Source organism: Carettochelys insculpta, chromosome 6 (assembly GCF_033958435.1).
Source record: "Carettochelys insculpta isolate YL-2023 chromosome 6, ASM3395843v1, whole genome shotgun sequence".
NCBI classification, from domain to species: domain Eukaryota; kingdom Metazoa; phylum Chordata; order Testudines; family Carettochelyidae; genus Carettochelys; species Carettochelys insculpta.
This window is the reverse complement of record NC_134142.1, coordinates 16,867,902-16,887,591: the sequence shown is the minus strand read 5'-3', so window position 1 is coordinate 16,887,591 and position 19,690 is coordinate 16,867,902. Positions and strand designations below refer to the sequence as shown.

The window sequence follows — 19,690 nt, the reverse complement described above, 5'->3', positions numbered from 1 at the left end:
CTTAAAGGAGCTTCGGTTTCCAGCTGCTCCCATGGTAGCAGCCTTGCGCCCTGGGCCTTTTTAAATTGCCAAAAACTGGGGCAGTTGCTCCCTTTTCTCTCTCTGGCCCACATATGCCCAGCCAACTCCGTGAAGCTGTCCGGTGAGCTTCCCATCCTTGTCCTGCTCCTACTCAGGGGTGCCAACTCTCCTGACCAGACACCAAGTGCTGTAATGGTACCCAATCTGGAGAGTTGACAACCCTACTCTGACTTCCCCACAGCTTCTATCCCCTGCTTCCAATCTCTGTGGAGTGGCTGCGGGCTGGTCTGCACAGGACATCAGCATTGCTAGGTATGGCCCTGGGGATGGGAGGGTGGCATGCAGGGAGCTTGTGGAGCAGGATGAAAGGAGACCCTGGTGTACGCAATCAGTTTGGCTTGCAGAGGCTGCAAAGGGTGTGCCACTTTAGTCAAAGACAAAATATCTGGAGGTGCCTAATAGGCGAGGGCTGGGGTTTTCAGACTTGATTACACCAAGACCCTCCCTGACAACAAAAATGGCTAAACAGTTAGTGGGAGGGGATCCTGAGCTTGCCCAGTCTCTATCAGCCTGGGCCAGGGCCCAAGCCCCACTGCCTAAGGTGGGATAGGGAGGGGAGGAAAGAGGATCAAAGCTTCTGCCCTGCCACCTACAACTGAAACCCTTAAGCTCTGGCTTCAGCCCGATGCAAAGGGGCTTGGGCTTTGGTTCCCTGCAAATCTAGGGCCAGCCCTGGAGAGCTCATTAAAACAGCGTCATTCACAACTCAGGTCAGAGTCACAACCAACAATTTGAGAACCATTGGACTAGGGTCAACTAGCCTGGCCCTCCCCCTAGCACAACCAGCCTCAGCCCACAATACGCCCTACAGATGGTCTGCATACCACCATGCAGGCTGTGCTGCCCGGCTCCCCTCAGGGGCTGCAGATACACTCTGGGGCAGTCAGCCTGAGGCCTTCCCGCCTGTGACACGTTCACACTCCAAACACCAAAGCAGGTTTTTTTTTACTGACAGACCAGCCCGCAAACACCTGAGCGCAGGGGCCAGTGTACCTGGCGGGGTTTCAGTGCAGCAAGGAGCAGCACCCTGCAAAGGCCGTAGCCCGCCCGCTTGCAGCGCCAGGCACTGGATGGGGGGGGCAGAGGCGGGCTATGCATGCCCCATAGGCTCGGCAGGTTTGGCTGCCTCTTGGTACTGCTCATGCCCGGCCATTGCATTGTTCCCTCCCCCAACATGGACGGCCAGCTGCCCAGGAACCACCCGCCCCCAGTGCCTGGGGTAAGGGGGAGACCCCCCCCTCCCTCCGCTCGCCGGGGGCCCTGCAGGAAGCGCGCGCGCGAAGCCCAGCCCCGCTGCCCCTGCTCGGGGGGCTGCAGAGGGGCCCTGCCAGCCGCACGGGGACGCTGCCGCAGCCTCCGCTCCCGGGCGGCGATTCACGCAGCACGGCCGAGATGAGAGACGCGCCAGCGGGCGGTGCATGCGCCAGCCACGGCCGCCTCCACGGGCCAGCTCCATCGCAGCCCGGAGCTTCCCCCCGGTAAGCTGCGGGCGCCGCCCGCCGCCGCCCCTGCAGCGCCTCCCCAGGGCCCGACCTCGAGGCTCGGCAGCAATCCCGGGCTGCGGTTGGCCCCCGCCCGGCTCATCCGGCTGCGTCTCCCGCCCGCTGCGCCTGGCTAGCTCGGGGGCAGCTGCTCTCAGTCTCTGCTGTGCAGCTGTAACTGCAGCAGCATCCGAGAAGCTGGTTCCCGCCCGCCTGTGCATCCGGCCGCTTGGCGCCGCCGGGGCTGGCCGCAGTCCGGCAACATGCCGCCGAGCTCAACGCGTGAGTGAGTAGGTTACAGGGGGAGGGGAGTTGATGCCCCCCCGCCCCAGCTGCACCGCGCGCTGCGCACTGTGGCAGCTTCTGGGCTGCAGCTGCGCCCGTAATAGAGCCTCTGTCTAGCGGGATCACTCCCCTGTGATCCCAGGCAGCACCGCGGTTCAGTGTGCCGCGAGAATGCGCCTCCAGCTGCCTCGCTGTGCACTGCAGCCACGTGGAAAACGTGGCGGGGAACTAGAGCTGGCCCTGCATCACCATCATCAACATTAGTGAGTTGTAGGTGGGTAACCTGCGGAGTCCCGAGGCGGGGACAAGGGTGTGCTAGCCAGTGCGTCTTCAACATATGTACTGGTGAGCAAGGCTCCCTCTCGTTTTTCCCCATCCTTGGGCAGAATAAATTTTGTTATGTGCACCAGGCACGTGCAGATGTGCACCGCCAGGAGAAACAGATGCTGCCAGCTGAGGTCGGTGTGAGCACTCTGCTAATCAGCTGAGCGGCACCTGAATCTCTCCTGGGTGGCCCTCGAAGTGCTCAGCTACTTCCAAAACAGCTTATTTCAGAATAACACAGTTACACAAACAATACATTTTGAAGTAGCACCCAGCTACTTTGAAATAGTATGCTGGACACATGGTGCCTATTTTGAAAGAGTGCCATGGGTGTCCCTTGTGGCTTATTTGGAAATAACACTGTTCCATGTCTTAATAGTGCCTATTTCAAAATAGTTATTTCAAAATAGGCGTTATTCCTCCTGCAGTGAGGTTTGCTGATTTTGAAATAACACATCTGCTATTTTGATTTTATTTTGTGTTTAGTGTTGAAGCTTGCAAAGTTATTTCAAAATAACTCTAGATGTAGCTTGAGTATACTCTGCTTCTTATAAATTAAAAGCACTTGTAGTATATTTAGTATAATTATAAATGGCCGGGGCAAAGTGGCATGTGGGGTGGATGCTGACAGCTCCTGAACCTCCATGTAGGGATATAAAATCCCATTTAATTGGTTAACTGGTAAAAGCAACCCCACCCACCCTGCACCACAGACTGGGTCTGGTTGGGCCACCCTAGAGTGTCCCTCCCTGCTGCAGAGTCATGGGCGGGGAAGCTGGTCTAGACCAGCCTGGCCAGGCCACCCCACAGTTAACCATTAACATCCCTGCCTCCATGTAGGAATCTTATGGTCCCTTGATGAGTCCAACCCCCCAGTATGAGAATCCCTGTGCTAGGCACTCTCTGTAAAAATGTAATAAAGTCCAGTCATGTCAAAGGGGATGTCAGCAGAGTGGTGTAAGTATCCCTGGATAGGTCCTGCTTGTTATCTCCTTCCCCAGCAATTTCTTAGGTCCGTGATCACAATGAATTGGGTAGCTGCTACTTCCAGTGGGTTTACAAACTAATTTTCATAGATCTGTAACTGGTGAGCATTGTATTTACTGAGCCATATGGGTTAGGAGGTTGGATCACATTTATTTTGCATGAAAAGATTGAGTGGTGAGTTCTTTGTAACTTTGATTTTTATTTGATTTTGTAATATTTTATTTCTCTGTTGTCCCTGTCGCTCTGAAGGATTTGAAGTGGCTTTATAAGTGATTATCCTAATCCTTCTCTTGCTGAAATCAACGGGAGCAGTTGTGTGCCCCGTGAACACCCACAGCAGTGCAGAGCCACAGATACTCCCTGGCATGGGAAGGCATGGGTTAGTGCAGTCCATAGAGGTGATGGAGAGATGAAATATTAGCTGTGGGGAGTAGACAGTCCCCTGGTTTTGAAAGCCAATAAGAGGGTAGGGGAGGGGTCTGCAACCAAAATAGCAAAAAGAGCCATTTTTCCAAATTCAGCTACAAAACCAGTATTTGAAGAGATGTGAATACAAGACAGTCCTTAATAAAGAATATCAATCCATACTTTTTGTAGCCCCTAGTTTAAGAACAGCGCGCACACAACCATTTGTACCAGTTAGAAAGTTTGTTACTTTCACCCATGATTGGAGAGTAAATGAGGACATGGAAAATGCTGCACCTGGTTCACATCAACCCTCCATGCCTCCCCCTCCACCCCCAGGCTCTACCCCCTGGGCCCACAAACCCCCACCCCCCATCCCCACGCTTAACCCTTCTCAGCCCCAAACTAGGCCTCCCATCTCTAGGTTTAACCTGCCTCAGATGACAAGCTTGGCACAATGCTGCTGCTCCTCCGCGGCCACCACCACCGCCTCCTTCTCAGTGTGGCTCCGGCAGGGGCAGACTCAACCACCCCCCGCCCAGCTGTGTTGCTCACTTCCCATACCTGCAGCATGGATGGCTCCCTGCCCTGTTGAGCGGAAATAATGGAACTAAATTTAATTGGTTTAACAGCTGGATCCTTCCCGCTACCCTACCAGCTGTTAAACCAATTAAATTTAGTTCCGTTCTTTCAGCGTGTCAGGGCAGGGAGCCACAAGAGGAGTCAGTGGTGGCAGCATCCGGAGCCACAAGTGACTCCTTAAGGAGCCGCAGGTTGCTGACCTCTGGAGCAGGGCATGAACCTTTGGCACAGAATCCCACTCTTACAGATGAAAGCTCACCAGAGAGTAATATTAAGGAAACAGTTTTTTTCCTGAGTTGGAAGGTTAAAGTGCTGTGTTGATCCTTTTAGAATTTATGAAAATATATTATAAAAATGGGGGCAAAAGTGTTGGGAAAGCATTTAAATCCTGTGTAGGTCTTACATTGTGCTTTAATTGTAAGGGATCAAAACCAAACAGATGGTGTTGCATCTGTATCTGTAGATTCTAAAGAAAGGAAGGAGATGCATTACACATTTGTTGTCTTTTCTGAACTTGTTGAACTAGGATCAAAATATTGGCCTCATGGAAGCTGTGTGATTTTCCTTCTCTTTCTCTCTCCCCAGTTGTGTGCCTAAGCAAAAAATCGTTATGCAGTGCACACTGTGTGTATCAGTTAATGCTGTGCACATGTGTAGGTCAAGAATGCTATGGGAGGGTTTAGTGCAGTTTTTGTATGACTCAATTTTCAGGGGACACAAGAAAATTTGAGTAACATTGTCACTGAGCGTCTTCTGAGACATTGAAGGTCAAAGGCTTTTGTGCTCCTAAATCAGGTAGGCACTTACTGGCGTTTACAGTGGATTTGATGAAAGCATTATACAATGAACTTTCCTAACTTTGGTTGGTTGTTTACCTCTTTACTGCATAGGATTTTGAAGGTATTTAATATTTTTAAATTTAACTTTAAAAATAATGCATTGTTGGGGTCTGATCCAAGCTGTTAGCTTTGACTTTTCGATATTGGATCTTCAGGTGCTTCGTTAATGGAAGAATCCATGGGAGGTGTGGCAGGTGAATTGCTTTGGTTTGGCTCCGTTAAACTCTTTAGAGGTTTTAGACATTTTAGGCAGCTATAAGCCCCCTTGGAAGGCACTTGGTAAACTAAAATTTTCCCCAAACTTCTCAAAGGAAGGAAATATATTGTTAATAAATAAGCAGATGTTAATTGATTTCATTTAAAGCACGGGTTGTCTCATATGCAAGTGAGTATTTATTACACAATGGATGTGTTACTTTCATATAATGTAATCTTTCTTCCAGGAGTGGATAACAATACAGTTAAGCACTTTAATCTGTTAGATCTATCCCTTGCTGTAGATTTCTGAATGGCAAAGGGACGTTTTGTTCCAAGCTACTGGGGCAAGCCAGCAAAAGAGGTTTTCAAAGTTTTGGTGACTGAGTGGCATACAGAGGTAGTGGGCTAACGACCTGTAGAGGAGAGCTGAGAAAGTATGTCCTACCCTGAAATGTAACCACCTGTCTCGAGTTCCTAGAACAGGAAAAGCTGCAGCTATCAGTACCCAGAGTAGTTGATTTCCCCACAAATTTTAAACTGGGACCCTCTGCTGGCCTCCATGGGATTGCTCCTGAAGGCTTACAGTACAGCCTGCATGTATCTCTGGGTTACATGCAAACACCTCTGGAAAAGACAGACTCTTAATGTGGCATACATGGATTAGATACACACAAAAGGGACTCCTTGAACTCATGATAGGGAATGCATTACCTAAATTCCCCCTTATGCCCCCAGCGTGCTTCTGTAAAAAGAATTACAAAGCACTTCCTATCTGTGGCAGGTTTTGGAAGTCCATACAGCCCTCTGGTGTATTTCAGGAGAGTTAATTTGTTACCCTCGGACTACATTTCCTATGTGCCCCCGGTACAGTTTACTGGTGGCTTGGTCTGCTCTAGCAGGGCTGATTTGTTTGGTGTGCTGTCCTGTCAGGGAAGTCTATGCAAGGATCTTTCTAACATCTCAAAGGTGCTGGTATGCATTCCACCATTAGCTGATACATGCTGCTACCATGGCTTGTAAGATTAATTTCGCTGGGTTATAGACTGAAAATCAGCCCATGGTTATGTAAATAAAAAACATGGAGGGTGAAACTTACCAACCTTCAAAACTACTTGTTTCTGCTGCTTCTTCTGGAGCGGGGTGCTTCTCTGAGGTAACATCAAACACTCCTCTGAAGTACGGACCCAGCAGCATAACTTGCTTGGGAGCTGACGTGAACATCAGAGTCACTTCATGATCTGCTGGCTCCCCTTCCATACCGTTTTATGCCTGGTCTGACTCCCCGACTCAGGAGTGTGACATGTCCACACCTTAGAGTGAGGCAGTTAAACTGACCTAGCCCCAGTATAGACAGTTCTAGGTTAACAGAAGAATTCTCCCATTGACTTAGCTACCGCGGCTCAGGGTGGTGGATTACCTACTCCTATAGGAGAATCCCGTCTGTGGATGCAGACAGCATCTTTACTGAAGTGGCACAGCTGTAGTATTTAAAATGTAGACACGCCCTTACATTTGGGGATTAGAAGGTCACCCCCCCATTAGACTATTGTGAACTGCTGTGGGGTCAGTGCAGTTCCTAGCAGCTGCTCAAATTCCTTCTAAATGAGGCAGGATGACGCAAGTTCGCAGAAGTGCAGTTCTCATCCCAGGCTGTCTAATAAATCTGTCTTGAGCTTATGAAATCTGCCCCTCTGTATCTGTCCATTGAATCCCTAACACTGCCAGTTTATCCAAACTTTGTGGTAGACATGGTTATTTCTGGTACTCTTACTGAAGGTAAAGGTCTTGTCTCAACCAAGAGATTTACCTGACTGACTGTGGCCCCATGACCGGGTACCATTGTGCTTGGTACAGGATGAGCTCTTCTCACAGGTCATAGCGAATGCAGGGGACAGTTAACTTGGTTCAGTTCAGAGTGAAATGGGAGGTTGAACCAGGGAGCAGCAGTATGTGATACGAGAAAGGTTGCATCCGTATCTTGAGAGGAGATTGGCTAGTTTTGAGACAGAAAGGCAAGAGACACTGACTCATGGGATTGTGGAATACTGTTTGTCAGATTCTCAGGACACAGGTCTGGGGACCTGGCCTGGAGCTGTGTCCACACTGAAAAGTGATAAAATTTGGACCCAGTTTGTAGTGGAACACTGGCTTGGACCGTCGTCCTCAGCCAGGTCTTTGGGCGGGGGTGGACAATAAGCAGCCCACAGACTGGATGTGGTTTACTGGGGTTATCTCCTGGCAGTGACATGGTATTTAGCTGCACATCTGCAGGTGTGACTGCTTGCAGCTCCTGTCAGCCATAGATCACTGTTCCCAATCAGTAGGAACTGGCAAATGGTGTCCTGGTCCGCACCACTTCCTGCACCTCCCATTGGCCAAGAACTGATTCACAGCCTAGAGCAGCTGCAAGTGATTTCACTTGTGGACGTACAGGTAAATATAGTTCTGGTGGCCTGCCAGGCCCAACCGTGGTGAACCACATCTAGGCGGCTTATTGTCCATGGGTACTGAGGGCTTACTGACCGGAAGCTGAGAGATCTTTTTGTGGCCAGAAGGGAATTTGTGCTTGAACCAAGTCTGAACCCAGGCTTATATTGTAACGCAGACATAACCTTAGTGGGACTTTTGGTTCCACAGGGATTGGCATTAGACCTTCAGTGAACACAGATCCCTGCCGTGGGTAAACGGCTGTCCTATTCTCCAGTAATCTGAATTCCTGAGAGAAGATCTGCAGTCTGGCAAGAGGAAAAGCAGAGTCTATTTGATGTTAAAGTTTGGTAACTTCAGACTGGTTAGATGAAGCATATTCTTTTTAACCAAAAAATCTGGAGTTGCCGCCCAGTGAAAAGTAAAGAAGAAAAATGCTTTTCCATTTCAGTAGATTGTGTTTGGAGCATTCCTAAGGATATCAATAGGAAAAGTTACTAAATTGTGATGTACCTGCCATCCAGCAGGGGTTAACATTCTTTGATACTACAATTATCTTCATTTTTCTGTGCACTCATTCTGTCCTCTTTTGCTTTTAGAAACGCCATGGACACAGCTAGCCACAGTCTTGTCCTCCTGCAGCAGTTGAACATGCAGCGTGAGTTTGGTTTTCTGTGCGATTGCACGGTTGCAATAGGAGATGTTTACTTCAAGGCTCACAGAGCAGTGCTAGCTGCTTTTTCAAACTACTTTAAGATGATATTTATTCATCAGACCAGGTAAGAACATACATCTAGGGTTACCATGGTTGACCTTTCAAAAAAAGAGGATCCCCCTGAGAGGGACTGTATCCATATCAATATCTACCAACTCATGTTGTATCACGTTTTATTAATACTATAACACATTAATACATGAGTTGGTAGGTACAGATACACCCCCTCTCAGGGGGTCCTCTTTTTTTATGGTAACCCTAACCATTTTCTGCATTGAAGGCATTTTTTTAATATTTTGTTCTTCAAAAGGAATTAAATTCTGAAGGAACATTAGCAAGGGGTTAGGATGCAGGATTAGTAACAAAGAAGAATTATGGAGTTGTAACCCTCAAACTGGTGCATTTTCAGCCTAGGAATGTAATGTTACAAAGCCAATACTAAGGCTGTAATTTTGTCAAGGAGGATGTGGAAGTAATAGAATCTTTGACTTCCAAAGACTTTCCTGATCTCATCTTGCAGGTGGCTGCGAGCTGCAGTGTACCCCACCACCCAAGGCAGTGGGGGCATCCAAGTCCAGAGGCACTGTGAATGGCAGAAGTATTCTGCAGCCCCCAGCTGCCATAAGTGGCAAGGGGGACCTTGGAGCTCCCGCCTAGCACAGGCAGTAGGAACCCCTCAGCTTCTCGCAGGCCCCCACAGCTCCCAGTTGGTGGGAGACCCCACAGCCCTGAGCTGCAGAGAGAGGAACACCCTGGAGATCTGAGCCCTGATGGGTGGTGGGGGCCCCTGGAGCTTCCCAGCAGTTGCCCATTTTGGTATGGCTGTTTTTAGCAAAAATCAGGGAAAGGTCCCAGGCTTCCACGAATTTTCTTTATTGACTGTGACCAGTCCCTGTTGCTAAAAACAGTCATGACAATCTTACCCTTAGTCATTATGGTATTGTTTGCTTAATCAGTGTAAGCCAACATTCAGTTCCAAAACCTGGCATTGCTGCACATTTAAAGAGGGGTGAACAGAGATACAAAAGTTGAAGAAATATCACAGCTTTCTTCAATGGCAAGTGCTTGGAATTGTTCACTGAAGTTATGTGCGTGTAGAAATACTTTGACGTAGCATGTGAACCAACACTGAGGTGTTCAAAATAAAATTGAGTTCAGTGTTGTCTTTACTGTTGACCTGTATGGCCTGGGCATTAAAACTGGATTTATCCACAGAATGTGCGTGTGGCCTCTAGCCATGCTCCACCCCGCCGCCCCACACACACACACTCTCACCAAATGGCTGTGGAGAGACCAGCGCAGTTCAGTTTTCAAACTCAGTTTACATCTTTACTGTTGCCATTCCTGCAGGTTGAACCTCTCTAGCCTGGCACCCATGGGACCTGACTGGTGCTGAACCAGAGAATTTGCAGGCCTGTGGGAGGTCAGTATAGTCTAGCAGCATTGCCAACGCTGGGCTCTTAGATGACATTTTGGGGTAAATTACAGCTAAATAGCAGCACGGAACCCTGAGAGCCAGGACTGATGGCTGTAAACAAACTTTATGGGACAGAGTGAAACTTGGCCACACCCATGGTAAGTGGACCTCTGGCTAACTAAAATCATTCCAGACCATGGATGTTGCCAGACCAGAGAGTGCAAACTGTAGCAAGCATGACAGGTAGTGCAATACTGTACTGCAGACACAGTTAACAGACCGCAGTGAAACCATTCATTCATTTCAAGTGTCATAGATCACTGAATCCTAGTCACCAGCTGATGACATTCAAATGCTGCTTCTCTGTTGGGTACAAAGTGCTTTTGAATTTACCAGTTTTTGTAATTACATGGGGTAGCTCCTGAGTTCTATTTCTGCCTCTGACATGGAATTTTTTCGGCTGATTTGGTCTCTGTCTGTGAGCTCACTTTCCTGTCTGCAGTTACCTCTCAGCAATGTTGAAGTCTCTCTAATTAAAATGTGTGAAGTGGTTTGATACCTGGGAGTAAGACATCAGTGCTACCTATATGGCTCTTTGGCATACTTGGCTTAATCTAATTCTTGACTCCCTCCGCCCCCGCTCTCTGATTTGCTCACCTTGATAATTTTTTTCTGATCAACTTTGATTACTGTTTTTGGTTCTCTGTGCCTTAAATATTGAGTCTGTTCTGGTATGGCTATGGTCTGAAGAAGTGGGTCTGTCCCACAAAAGCTCACCTAATAAATTATTTTGTTAAAGTGCTACTTGACTGCTATTTTGTTTTGATAAAAATATATACCTGTTGTAATACAGAGTGAATAAAGATCATTGATTTTTTTTTAAAATATAAATTTTGTGCATTTTAATTAACTTTACTTAATTTTGTGTTTTTTTGTTTTTTTACTTTATAGGCTTATTTTAAAATAAATCCATTTAAAATTAGTTTTGAAATTATGACAACCTATTTTAATACTTAAATTTATCTATGAAAGCCAATTAAATTCAATAAAAATAATACTAAGCTGTCTTATTTGCTGCCATGTTTTAAAATTAAACCACTGAACTGGTGGAAGTCACTCTGATTATCTGGATCCAGAGTTTGCTGAGTTGCTAAATTAGCTTTTGAAAGCAGTACCCTCTTCTGCAGGTTTATTCAACTTACTTAGTTCATTGACTAGTTCATTCAAACTTAAGCAAAACAGGAAAATTGTCATTTTCTCATCTATAAATAGAAACTAAGTGTTTAAAGATGAAATCTAGTTGTTCTGAAATTTTGAAGGACATGGTGACCAGAAACAATCAGCTCAAGTTATTAACTACAGAAATTTCTTCTTATGTTTAGTAAATTCACTAGTTTTAATATCAAATACATTTTGCTAATTTTAATGCACTTTTTCTCATGTATCCAGCACATTTAAGGTAGCTTTACTTCATTAAAATTTTAAAATTATGTTTATGTGCATTAATTAGTTTGAATATTCATCCAAATAAAGACTGGCAGAAATCACAAGTAAACAAGTAATCAACTGGTTAATAAGAACTGCATCGGTCACCGTTTTCTAACCTAGTAAACTTAATTATGAAGAATTGGAATAAATTTAAGTGAATCAATAGAATTGCTTAAATAAATGTGTATAAATACAGTATATTCTCCTGATTATCAAAAATAACTTAGTAATTACTAAATAATAATAATAAAGGCTATATTTAGTTGCAAATTAACATGTTTTAATGGTTACCAAGCAATGAGGAAAACAGCTAAAAAGTACAAATGCAAAACTCATTTAAAATTAATGCTTTGCATTAAGGTTTCCTACATGCCAATTGAAATTATGATTAAGATTGTTGGTTTACTTCACTTTGATTTAAGTCAACCCTATTGAAATTGTTGAATTTATTACTCAAAATATAGCAATAGTCTTAAGCCCAAATTTTTAGAATTACACACAATCACATGTGAATTCGTAAGTTGCAAACAATAACTGCACTGGCTTGCAGAGTCAGACTGCAGATGCAATAACTGAGCGCGTGGCTAACTGGTCACATCATGCACAATTAATGCAGTTTTGCACTCAGGCACTGGCATTGCCCATGAAAATTATGACTATGTCTTTCTCTTTGTCCATGTGTCTGAATCTGGGAACTTCAGCCAGTGTGTGTTCCCTCAGAGTGAATGATGGGCCAGATGAATGCTTAAGTAATGGTCAGTACCATCAGTTGGTGAAATTTATATAACAATAATAATAATTCATGTGTTTTGTTTTAAACAGTGAATGCATAAAGATTCAGCCTACAGATATCCAGCCAGATATATTCAGCTATTTGTTACACATCATGTACACTGGAAAAGGTCCAAAACAAACAGTCAACCCCAGCCGGCTAGAAGAAGGCATTCGATTTCTCCATGCAGACTATCTTTCCCATATTGCAGTTAAAATGAACCAGATCTTTTCACCAGAAACAGTGCAGTCTTCAAACTTATATGGAATTCAGATCTCAACTGCACACAAAGCAACAATGGAAGGTCTTGGAGCAAAAGAAAATCTGAGCAGTGCCAGCAACAGATCTGCTAACCAGGGTGATCACCCACAATTACAGCTCTCACTCGCCATTGGATTAGATGACAGCACCCTCGAACAACAGATCACCCATCCTTCTGCCCAAGCTGCTGGGGCTGCCAAGCCAGTGGAGGAACTTCAGAAGTCATCAGTGTCTATAAAGCAGGAGAAGTGTGACCCTGAGCCTGTTGTGTCCCAGAGTCACACAGCACCCTCTCCAGATGTTTCTAAAACTAATCTCAAAATGCATTTATGTCATTACTGTGGGGAGCGATTTGATTCCCGTGGCAATTTGCGGGAACACCTGCACACTCATGTCTCAGGCTCGCTTCCCTTTGGTGTCCCAGCCTCCATCCTGGAGAGCAATGACCTTGGTGAAGTGCAGCCAATTACTGAAAAGGGCGAAGCTATTGAAAGTCATCGGCTCGGTACCTTCCTAATGAAAGAGAATGAGCATCCATCAGAACATCCAAGCCACAGTAACGCAGAGCCATTACAGTATAGCCAGTTGTCACTCATCTCCAAAGACACTGAGCCTGTGGAATTAAACTGTAACTTTTCTTTTTCAAGAAAGAGAAAAATCAGTTGCACTGTCTGTGGCCACAAATTTCTCCGGAAGAGCCAATTGCTGGAACACATGTACACACACAAAGGGAAGCAATACAAATACAACCGATGCCAAAGGTTTGGTAACCCAGTAGCCCACAGGTTTCATCCTTATTGTGACAGTTGGTCTGATTGCACAGTAAAAAGTTCCAGGCTGTCCCAGGATCACCTAGATTCATCATGTGCATTGGAGTCTGATCTTGCTCCGGAAAATGTTGATACAATCCTAGTAGAATAGCTTTGTACGCTGCCTCTGATGAGCTGACACTGTGAATGCTTAAATTTGTTTGTGTCCTTCCATTATCCTAGCGTAAGCTTTTGTGGGCAAAGACCTGCTTTATCAGGGGCATCTGCCCACAAAAGCTTATGCTCTGATAAATCTGTTAGTCTGTAAGGTGCTACAGGACTTCTTGTTGTTTTTGTGGATACAGACTAACATGGCTACCCCTCTGATATTGTCTCTATTGTCCTAAACATTCTGAGTCCTCTGCTGAAGTTTTTTCTTTACCTACCAGCTCTTTCTGCAGCAACATGAAACTGTAACAGCTATGTACATCCTTTTACTTGTATATTTAAACCTTAGTATCTACGTTGATTAGAGAGCAAGCTGTTTGTTGGCATTGTCCAGATAATGTAGATCATCTTTTGTAATGACAACCTAATTGATATGTGTGTTATGCAAGATAAGATTGTAGAAGTTAGTGTGTGTGAGGTGTAAGTAGCTAACTTACTGAGCAGAGTTGTAGAACTGTGTAGGTCCTTAGAATTATTCTGAAACCAAAGTGGATGTAATGTGTACTGAGGACATTGCTTTTCTTTAGTAGTTTTCTTTTAAGCTAATATTGATTCCCTAGAAAGAGAGAATACCCCCAAAGTACTTACATGTGGGAAGTGAACAATCTACTGCACATGCAACCTCAGACTGTTACCTTTTCCTGGTAATCCAGGAGAGTGATAGAAAGACAATAGCCCTGCTTCCGCAAGTGTTTAGAGCCCAGTGACTGAATAAGTTCTTAAACAAAATACATTCTTAAACAAAAAGCAGTAAAGTAGCACTTTAAAGACAAAATAATTTATTAGGTGAGCTTTCGTGGGACAGACCCACTTCTTCAGACCATAGCCAGACCAGAACAGACTCAATATTTAAGGCACAGAGAACCAAAAACAGTAATCAAGGAGGACAAATAAGAAAAAAAAAGATTAAGGTGAGCAAATCAGAGAGTGGAGGGGTGGGGGGAGAAAGGTCAGAATTAGATTAAGCCAAGTATGCAGACAAGCCCTTGTAGTGACTCAGGAAGTTCACATCCTGGTTCAAACCACGTGTTAATGTGCCAAATTTGAATATAGAAGCCATCTTGGCTGCTTCCCTTTGAATAGCAGTGCAAAAGTTTTTTTTTCAGTAACACACATACTTTTAGGTCAGGTGTGTCCAACCTGTGGCCCGTGTGTGGCCCTGGACAGCTAGTAATGCGGCCCCACAAGATCGTAAACTTTTAACGTTATTGTGTGATTTATATACATTAACTGTATTATATATTTTATATGTGGCCCAAGACAATTGCTCTTCACTCAGTGCAGCCCAGGCAAGCCAAAAGGTTGGACACCCATGCTTTAGGTCATTAATAGAATGCCCCATTCCATTAAAATGTTGACTAACTGGTTTGTGGATCTGGAGTGTTTTGAGGTCTGTTTTGTGCCCATTAACCCTTTGTGTTAGGTATGTGTGTTACTGAAAGAAAACTTTCGCACTGCTATTCAAAGAGAAGCAGCCGAGCTGGCTTTTATATTCAAATTCGGCACATTAACACGTGGTTTGAACCGGGATGTGAACTTTTTGAGTCACTACAGGGGCTCATCTGCATACTTGGCTTAATCTAATTCTTGACCTTCCTCCCCCACCCCTCCAACTCTTTGATTTGCTCACCTTGATCATTTTTTTCTGATTTGTCCTCCTTGATTACTGTTTTTGGTTCTCTGTGCCTTAAATATTGAGTCTGTTCTGGTCTGGCTATGGTCTGAAGAAGTGGGTCTGTCCCACGAAAGCTCACCTAATAAATTATTTTGCTAGTCTTTTAAAGTGCTACTTGACTGCTTTTTGTTTTGATTCTTAAAGTGGAGTAGCTGCTTAGAGCTTTGTTGCAGGAAAGCTGTTGTGCATCCTTTCGTCTTCCAAGCCCGAAATGCCTGCCTCTCCTTGTTTGGTTCCCACCATAAATGTGGAAACAAATTCCAAAGGGGCCCATTAAATGAACCTTCTGTAAGAAGGAATGAGATCCAGATGAAGAGTTCCCTCCAAGAGTGTCAAGGGGACACCGTCTCTTCAAAAGAAAAAAAAACCTTTTCTTCACTACAAGTTGTTCATTTGTAGAATGTGCTCCTATCTATTAGGGTAATGTGAACATTAAAAAAAAAAAATAAAAATAAGGAACGATGCATCTTTATGGGCTCTACCACAACCTTCAAATAGTTGAAATAGAATTTTGTCTGCCTTTTCTATCATTTTCTGAATATTTCAAAATGTATTCTTCCAAGACAGCTAAAATGTGCATTCTCATTCATTCCGACCTCAGATGAATATTTTGTTTTCTATAGTGTCATTTCATCGGATGGCCATAAACCATTTCCTGTGATACAGGGTATAAAGAGAGCCAAAGAAGCCTACCATTGGTGGGAGAAAGGATGGATAATTGAGGCCACGAGCGAAATGGAGTAATCTGCTATATAATTGAGAGTTTGTCTGTGAGTGAGCAAGTCTGTCCATCCTCCTGTTTGTGCAAGACCTCCTTCCAAATGGTAAGAGCTAGGACCACCAAATTTGGTATGCAGCTTCCTCTTATCATAACTTTAAGGTAAGAGTTTGACTGTGCCAGGACAACAGGATGTGCCTGGAATACTATTGTTTCTTATAACAGAGAAAGGGAGGGGGCTGCTAGCAGGGACAGTTATACTGTATAATGACTACAGGAGGACAGCAAGGGGCCAGAGATGGGAACTGGGAAAGCTATAACCCCACTGGGCCAGCAGAGGGCCAGGGGGAAGGAAAGCTCATATGCCCAGCCCCACAGCCAGCATGGCCCCTGCAGCAGTCAGTCTCTGGAGGCTACTGCCCAGCCAGCATGGCCCCCACTGGCTTCTACACACCCTCAGCTCCCTCCTCTGAAGCCCTCCTTAGCCCCCAACCCTGCCTTCAGCACCCACCCAAGAACCCCCATCCTGAGCTCCTCCTTGCACCCAAACCTTGACTCCTGCACTCCCTACTCTCCTGCCCTGAGCCCCCCTCACCCTCCCAACCCTGACTTCTACACCCCCCCACACACAGACAACCTGCCATGAGCCTCCACATCCCCTAGTCTGCTGGCCCTGAAGGACCCAAGCAAAGCCAGGTAAATCATCTAGTTCTGATACAAAGCACAATTTTTTAAAAAAATGTACTGACAGGGATTCTACTCTGCTGCTCAAAAAAATGCGTTCAGCACCTTTCCAGAAATGTGCATTAAGACAAGACAGTGAGACCCTCCTACTCATTACCATGGGATTGCGTCACTAGAATCCACGGTGATGGGGAAAATCTTTGAGACAGTTGGTGAGAGAAAGCTACTGCCAAAATGCTTGGTCCAAATCTCTTCTGAAGTCAGTGGACTTTACCTGGCTCCACTGAGATTGGATCAGGCCCAGAACAAACTCTGAAATCAAAATATTTTTGCATTCCCAAAGCGTCATATGCCAATTATTTTAGGACTCAGCTTATTCTGATTTGATTCCTTTATATTATACTCACTAGAGAAGCCAAGGGTTGTGTGGACAGGGACTTGACTTTTCTTAGAGGTAGTTTCGGTCTCTGCACACCAGGGTTGAAGGACCTTCCTTGTGATGAGATAGAGATGCTCATGCTGCTGTTTCTTATTGGTAGAGCACCTTTGAGAAACACTGATGCTTGGAAAAGTTGACCTTGAATGGGCAGGCAAGTCAGTTTCTGCTTTGTATAAGGGGATTTCGAAGTGTGCGGTGTCCTTTTGAAAAGGACTCCGTGTAGATGAGCCGCGCGCAATCGAAAGCGGTACTTTTGAAGTACCATGGTCACCATTATGCTAATGAGGCACTGCAGATTCATTGCAGCACCTCATTAGCATATTCTGACGTATCTCATTAGCATCCCCCTTTCAAAAGAGCGGGGGCTAATGTAGACATAGCCCTAGTATAACATGTGCCTAGGAAAAAAAAAAGCACAGGTTTAACATGTTTGTTAATAAGGGCTAAAGTCTTAATGTAGAGAAGGCAAATTGTAGCCCTGACATGTTAGCTGATCAAGTTAAACCCTACAGTCCTGACTAGAATTTACCTCAACCGGTTAACTTGTTTTAAACAATAGACCATAAAACTAAAACCAAGGATTTATGACCATAGGACAGAGATGCAAAATGCTTTCCTTATAAACTGTGATACTTAAATGGGAACAAAGCTGATCATAAGTCACATCTGCATGAGTTAACAGTATGCTGTGATGTGTTTATATGGTAGAGTAGTAGTGACTATAATACTGAATGTGAAGAGGGATTTATTTTCTGAAGTTGGTAAATAACTTTGTGTTCATATATATGTATCTTTTAAAACTAGTGAGCATAAAACCAATGTTATTCTCTAAAGGGTTTATCAGTGTGTTTTCCCGTTAGCCTTCATGGTACAGTCAGCTGTGGCTTGAAGAAATTTAATTTTGCTTGAGTATTTCTATAGAAAGTCATTTAGGTACCACTGTGAGTCATGCAGTGTGTGTAAAAAGTCAATTTCTTAAAAATAATTTTAAAATCTATTAATTATTTGAATTTATGACTTGGATCAATGTGCAGACTTAAAATTGTTTGAATTAAAATAAATATTAAGCAGTACATGTAAAGAAAGTCAAATCACTGAACTTGTGGGTCCAGAGTTTGCTGAAGCGCTAGAGCAGCTTCCGACTGCGGTAGCCTCTTTTGTACATACAGAGAGATTATTTTCTCCATTTTGGTTTATTCAGCTAATCAGAGTGCAGTAGTTCCCATACTTTTTACCTTGCTCCCTCCTTATCCCTGTCCCTGCTCCTGGAGCAGGGCCATGACTTTGTGGGGTTAGGGCCATAGCTGAGGGCAGGAGTGGGAGCAGAGCCTCAGCCAGCAACCAAAACCAATAACTGTGGACCTGGATGCAGGGCCATGTGCTGTAACCAGCAGAACACTGGCCTTGAGGCTAGCAGCTAGGCAGTATCCCTCTCCATCCTCTATGGGAACTGGGCCAGGTTCCAGCTATGCTCCCCATCCCCTCCATGACACGCCCCCAAGGGACGCATCGCACAAATTGGGCAACTCTGTAATAGGGACAAAACTGAGCTGAATAAACTGAAATTAAGAAAATATTCTCTGCACCTGCAAAAGAGGCTACTGTTGGCCAAAGCTGGTTTAGCACTTCAGCAAACTCTGGAGGCAATAAAGCACCTAATTTAGTGTAAACTCTGTATTTAGTTGCTGAGCATGTTATGGTTACTAAGCAATGAGAATCCGTCTTTCTTTAGCAAAGAACTGAAAAATGCAAAGCAGGGGTAAAATTGATGATTTTAACAAATGTTTTCTACTTTCTGAAGGTTATCATGATTAAAATGGGTGATTTAAATTGCATCAATCAAAATCAGTCCACCTTGCATCTGAATCTAGAGACGACAGAAGTTTTGCCAAACAAACAGCATTAACTGGAGCTACTTCTCAAACAGTTTTAATGATAAAAATTTACAGAATAATTGCAATTCTTGAAAAAAGGTACATTTCCAAGCAAAGCCAGTATCCAAGACAGCCATTCATGGGGACGTATCCGTAGCTTTTTTGTTATTGTATTATAAAGTATTAATAGGAATGTATGTTTGAATTTATGTGTAGACTAGTCTTTTTAAAAGTGTATCCTCTACAGCTGGATGGAAAGCAATTCACTTCACATATTTTTGTCAATAGAAATAAAATCACTTGACACAATAAGCAAAGTAGCCGGATACCATTAATTATTCCTAAATATCAAGTTTTGATCAACACAAACACAGTTTAGCGAGCTGAAAAAATGGTCTGAATCAAGGGCACTGAAAACTTTTATCATCAAATAAGTGAAAAGTTTTAAGGAAATGTAGCACAATCCTTTTCACTGAAGCCTTCTTTGAAATCTGTAACTTCAGTTTTCTGAGCACTAATACTGCTGTATTTGATGGATTAGACTGTGTGCTGCTTATAAAACAGAGCAATTCTATTAGGAATTCTGCATGATCTCTAAGGGATTGTGATACTGAATGGTTTCCACTGGGACTGCAGATGCTCACTTCTCATTACTCTTGAATTTGACCCAACTCATAGGAGTCATTTCCCAATAGTAGTACCTTGGATTTAATGACCCGGGTTTATGGTTCACATCAGTGCTTCTCAACCTTTTTTAATAAAGTACCCCTTTAAAAATATATAACGAAGTACCCACAGATTTCACTTGCTTACTCCACTAGTTGAGAAACATGGTCTGACCCAAGGTAATCATGCCATTCAACCTTTCCAGATTACTGTACCCTTTTCAGGAGTCAAATTTGTTTTGCATACCCCTAATTACACCTCACTTACACTACGTACTTACAGAAACATGCAAAAATATCACAGAAGACTACCCGTGAAAACTTGCTGACGTTCTACCATCTTATTATCAAATAAATTAACTGGAATAAAAATATTGTACTTACAATTCAGCATAA

The 19,690-nt window shown here is 44.3% G+C and overlaps 1 protein-coding gene across 2 annotated transcripts; it reads left to right on the top strand.

Moving 5' to 3' along the window:
- Positions 1-1,381: 1,381 nt before the first annotated feature.
- Positions 1,382-19,024, top strand: ZBTB25 (zinc finger and BTB domain containing 25). 2 transcript variants are annotated; one of them, XM_074998686.1, is made up of 4 exons: positions 1,382-1,559; positions 8,209-8,388; positions 12,052-13,023; positions 15,538-19,024. In XM_074998686.1, exons 1-4 carry the CDS (start codon positions 1,474-1,476, stop codon positions 15,656-15,658), a joined length of 1,359 nt encoding a protein of 452 aa, XP_074854787.1. In that variant the 5' UTR covers positions 1,382-1,473; the 3' UTR covers positions 15,659-19,024. The 2 variants fall into 2 exon arrangements, with proteins under 2 accessions (XP_074854787.1, XP_074854786.1); XM_074998685.1 differs by lacking the exon at positions 15,538-19,024 and having other exon boundaries at positions 12,052-13,982.
- The last annotated feature ends 666 nt before the right edge of the window (positions 19,025-19,690 follow it).

Excerpts from the sequence above, each read along its gene's own strand:
- ZBTB25 (XM_074998685.1), top strand. The coding sequence starts at position 1,474 with ATGAGAGACGCGCCAGCGGGCGGTGCATGCGCCAGCCACGGCCGCCTC. Across the intron at positions 1,560-8,208 it reads CAGCCCGGAGCTTCCCCCCG|AAACGCCATGGACACAGCTA; the intron begins GTAAGCTGCGGG and ends TTTTGCTTTTAG. Across the intron at positions 8,389-12,051 it reads ATATTTATTCATCAGACCAG|TGAATGCATAAAGATTCAGC; the intron begins GTAAGAACATAC and ends TGTTTTAAACAG.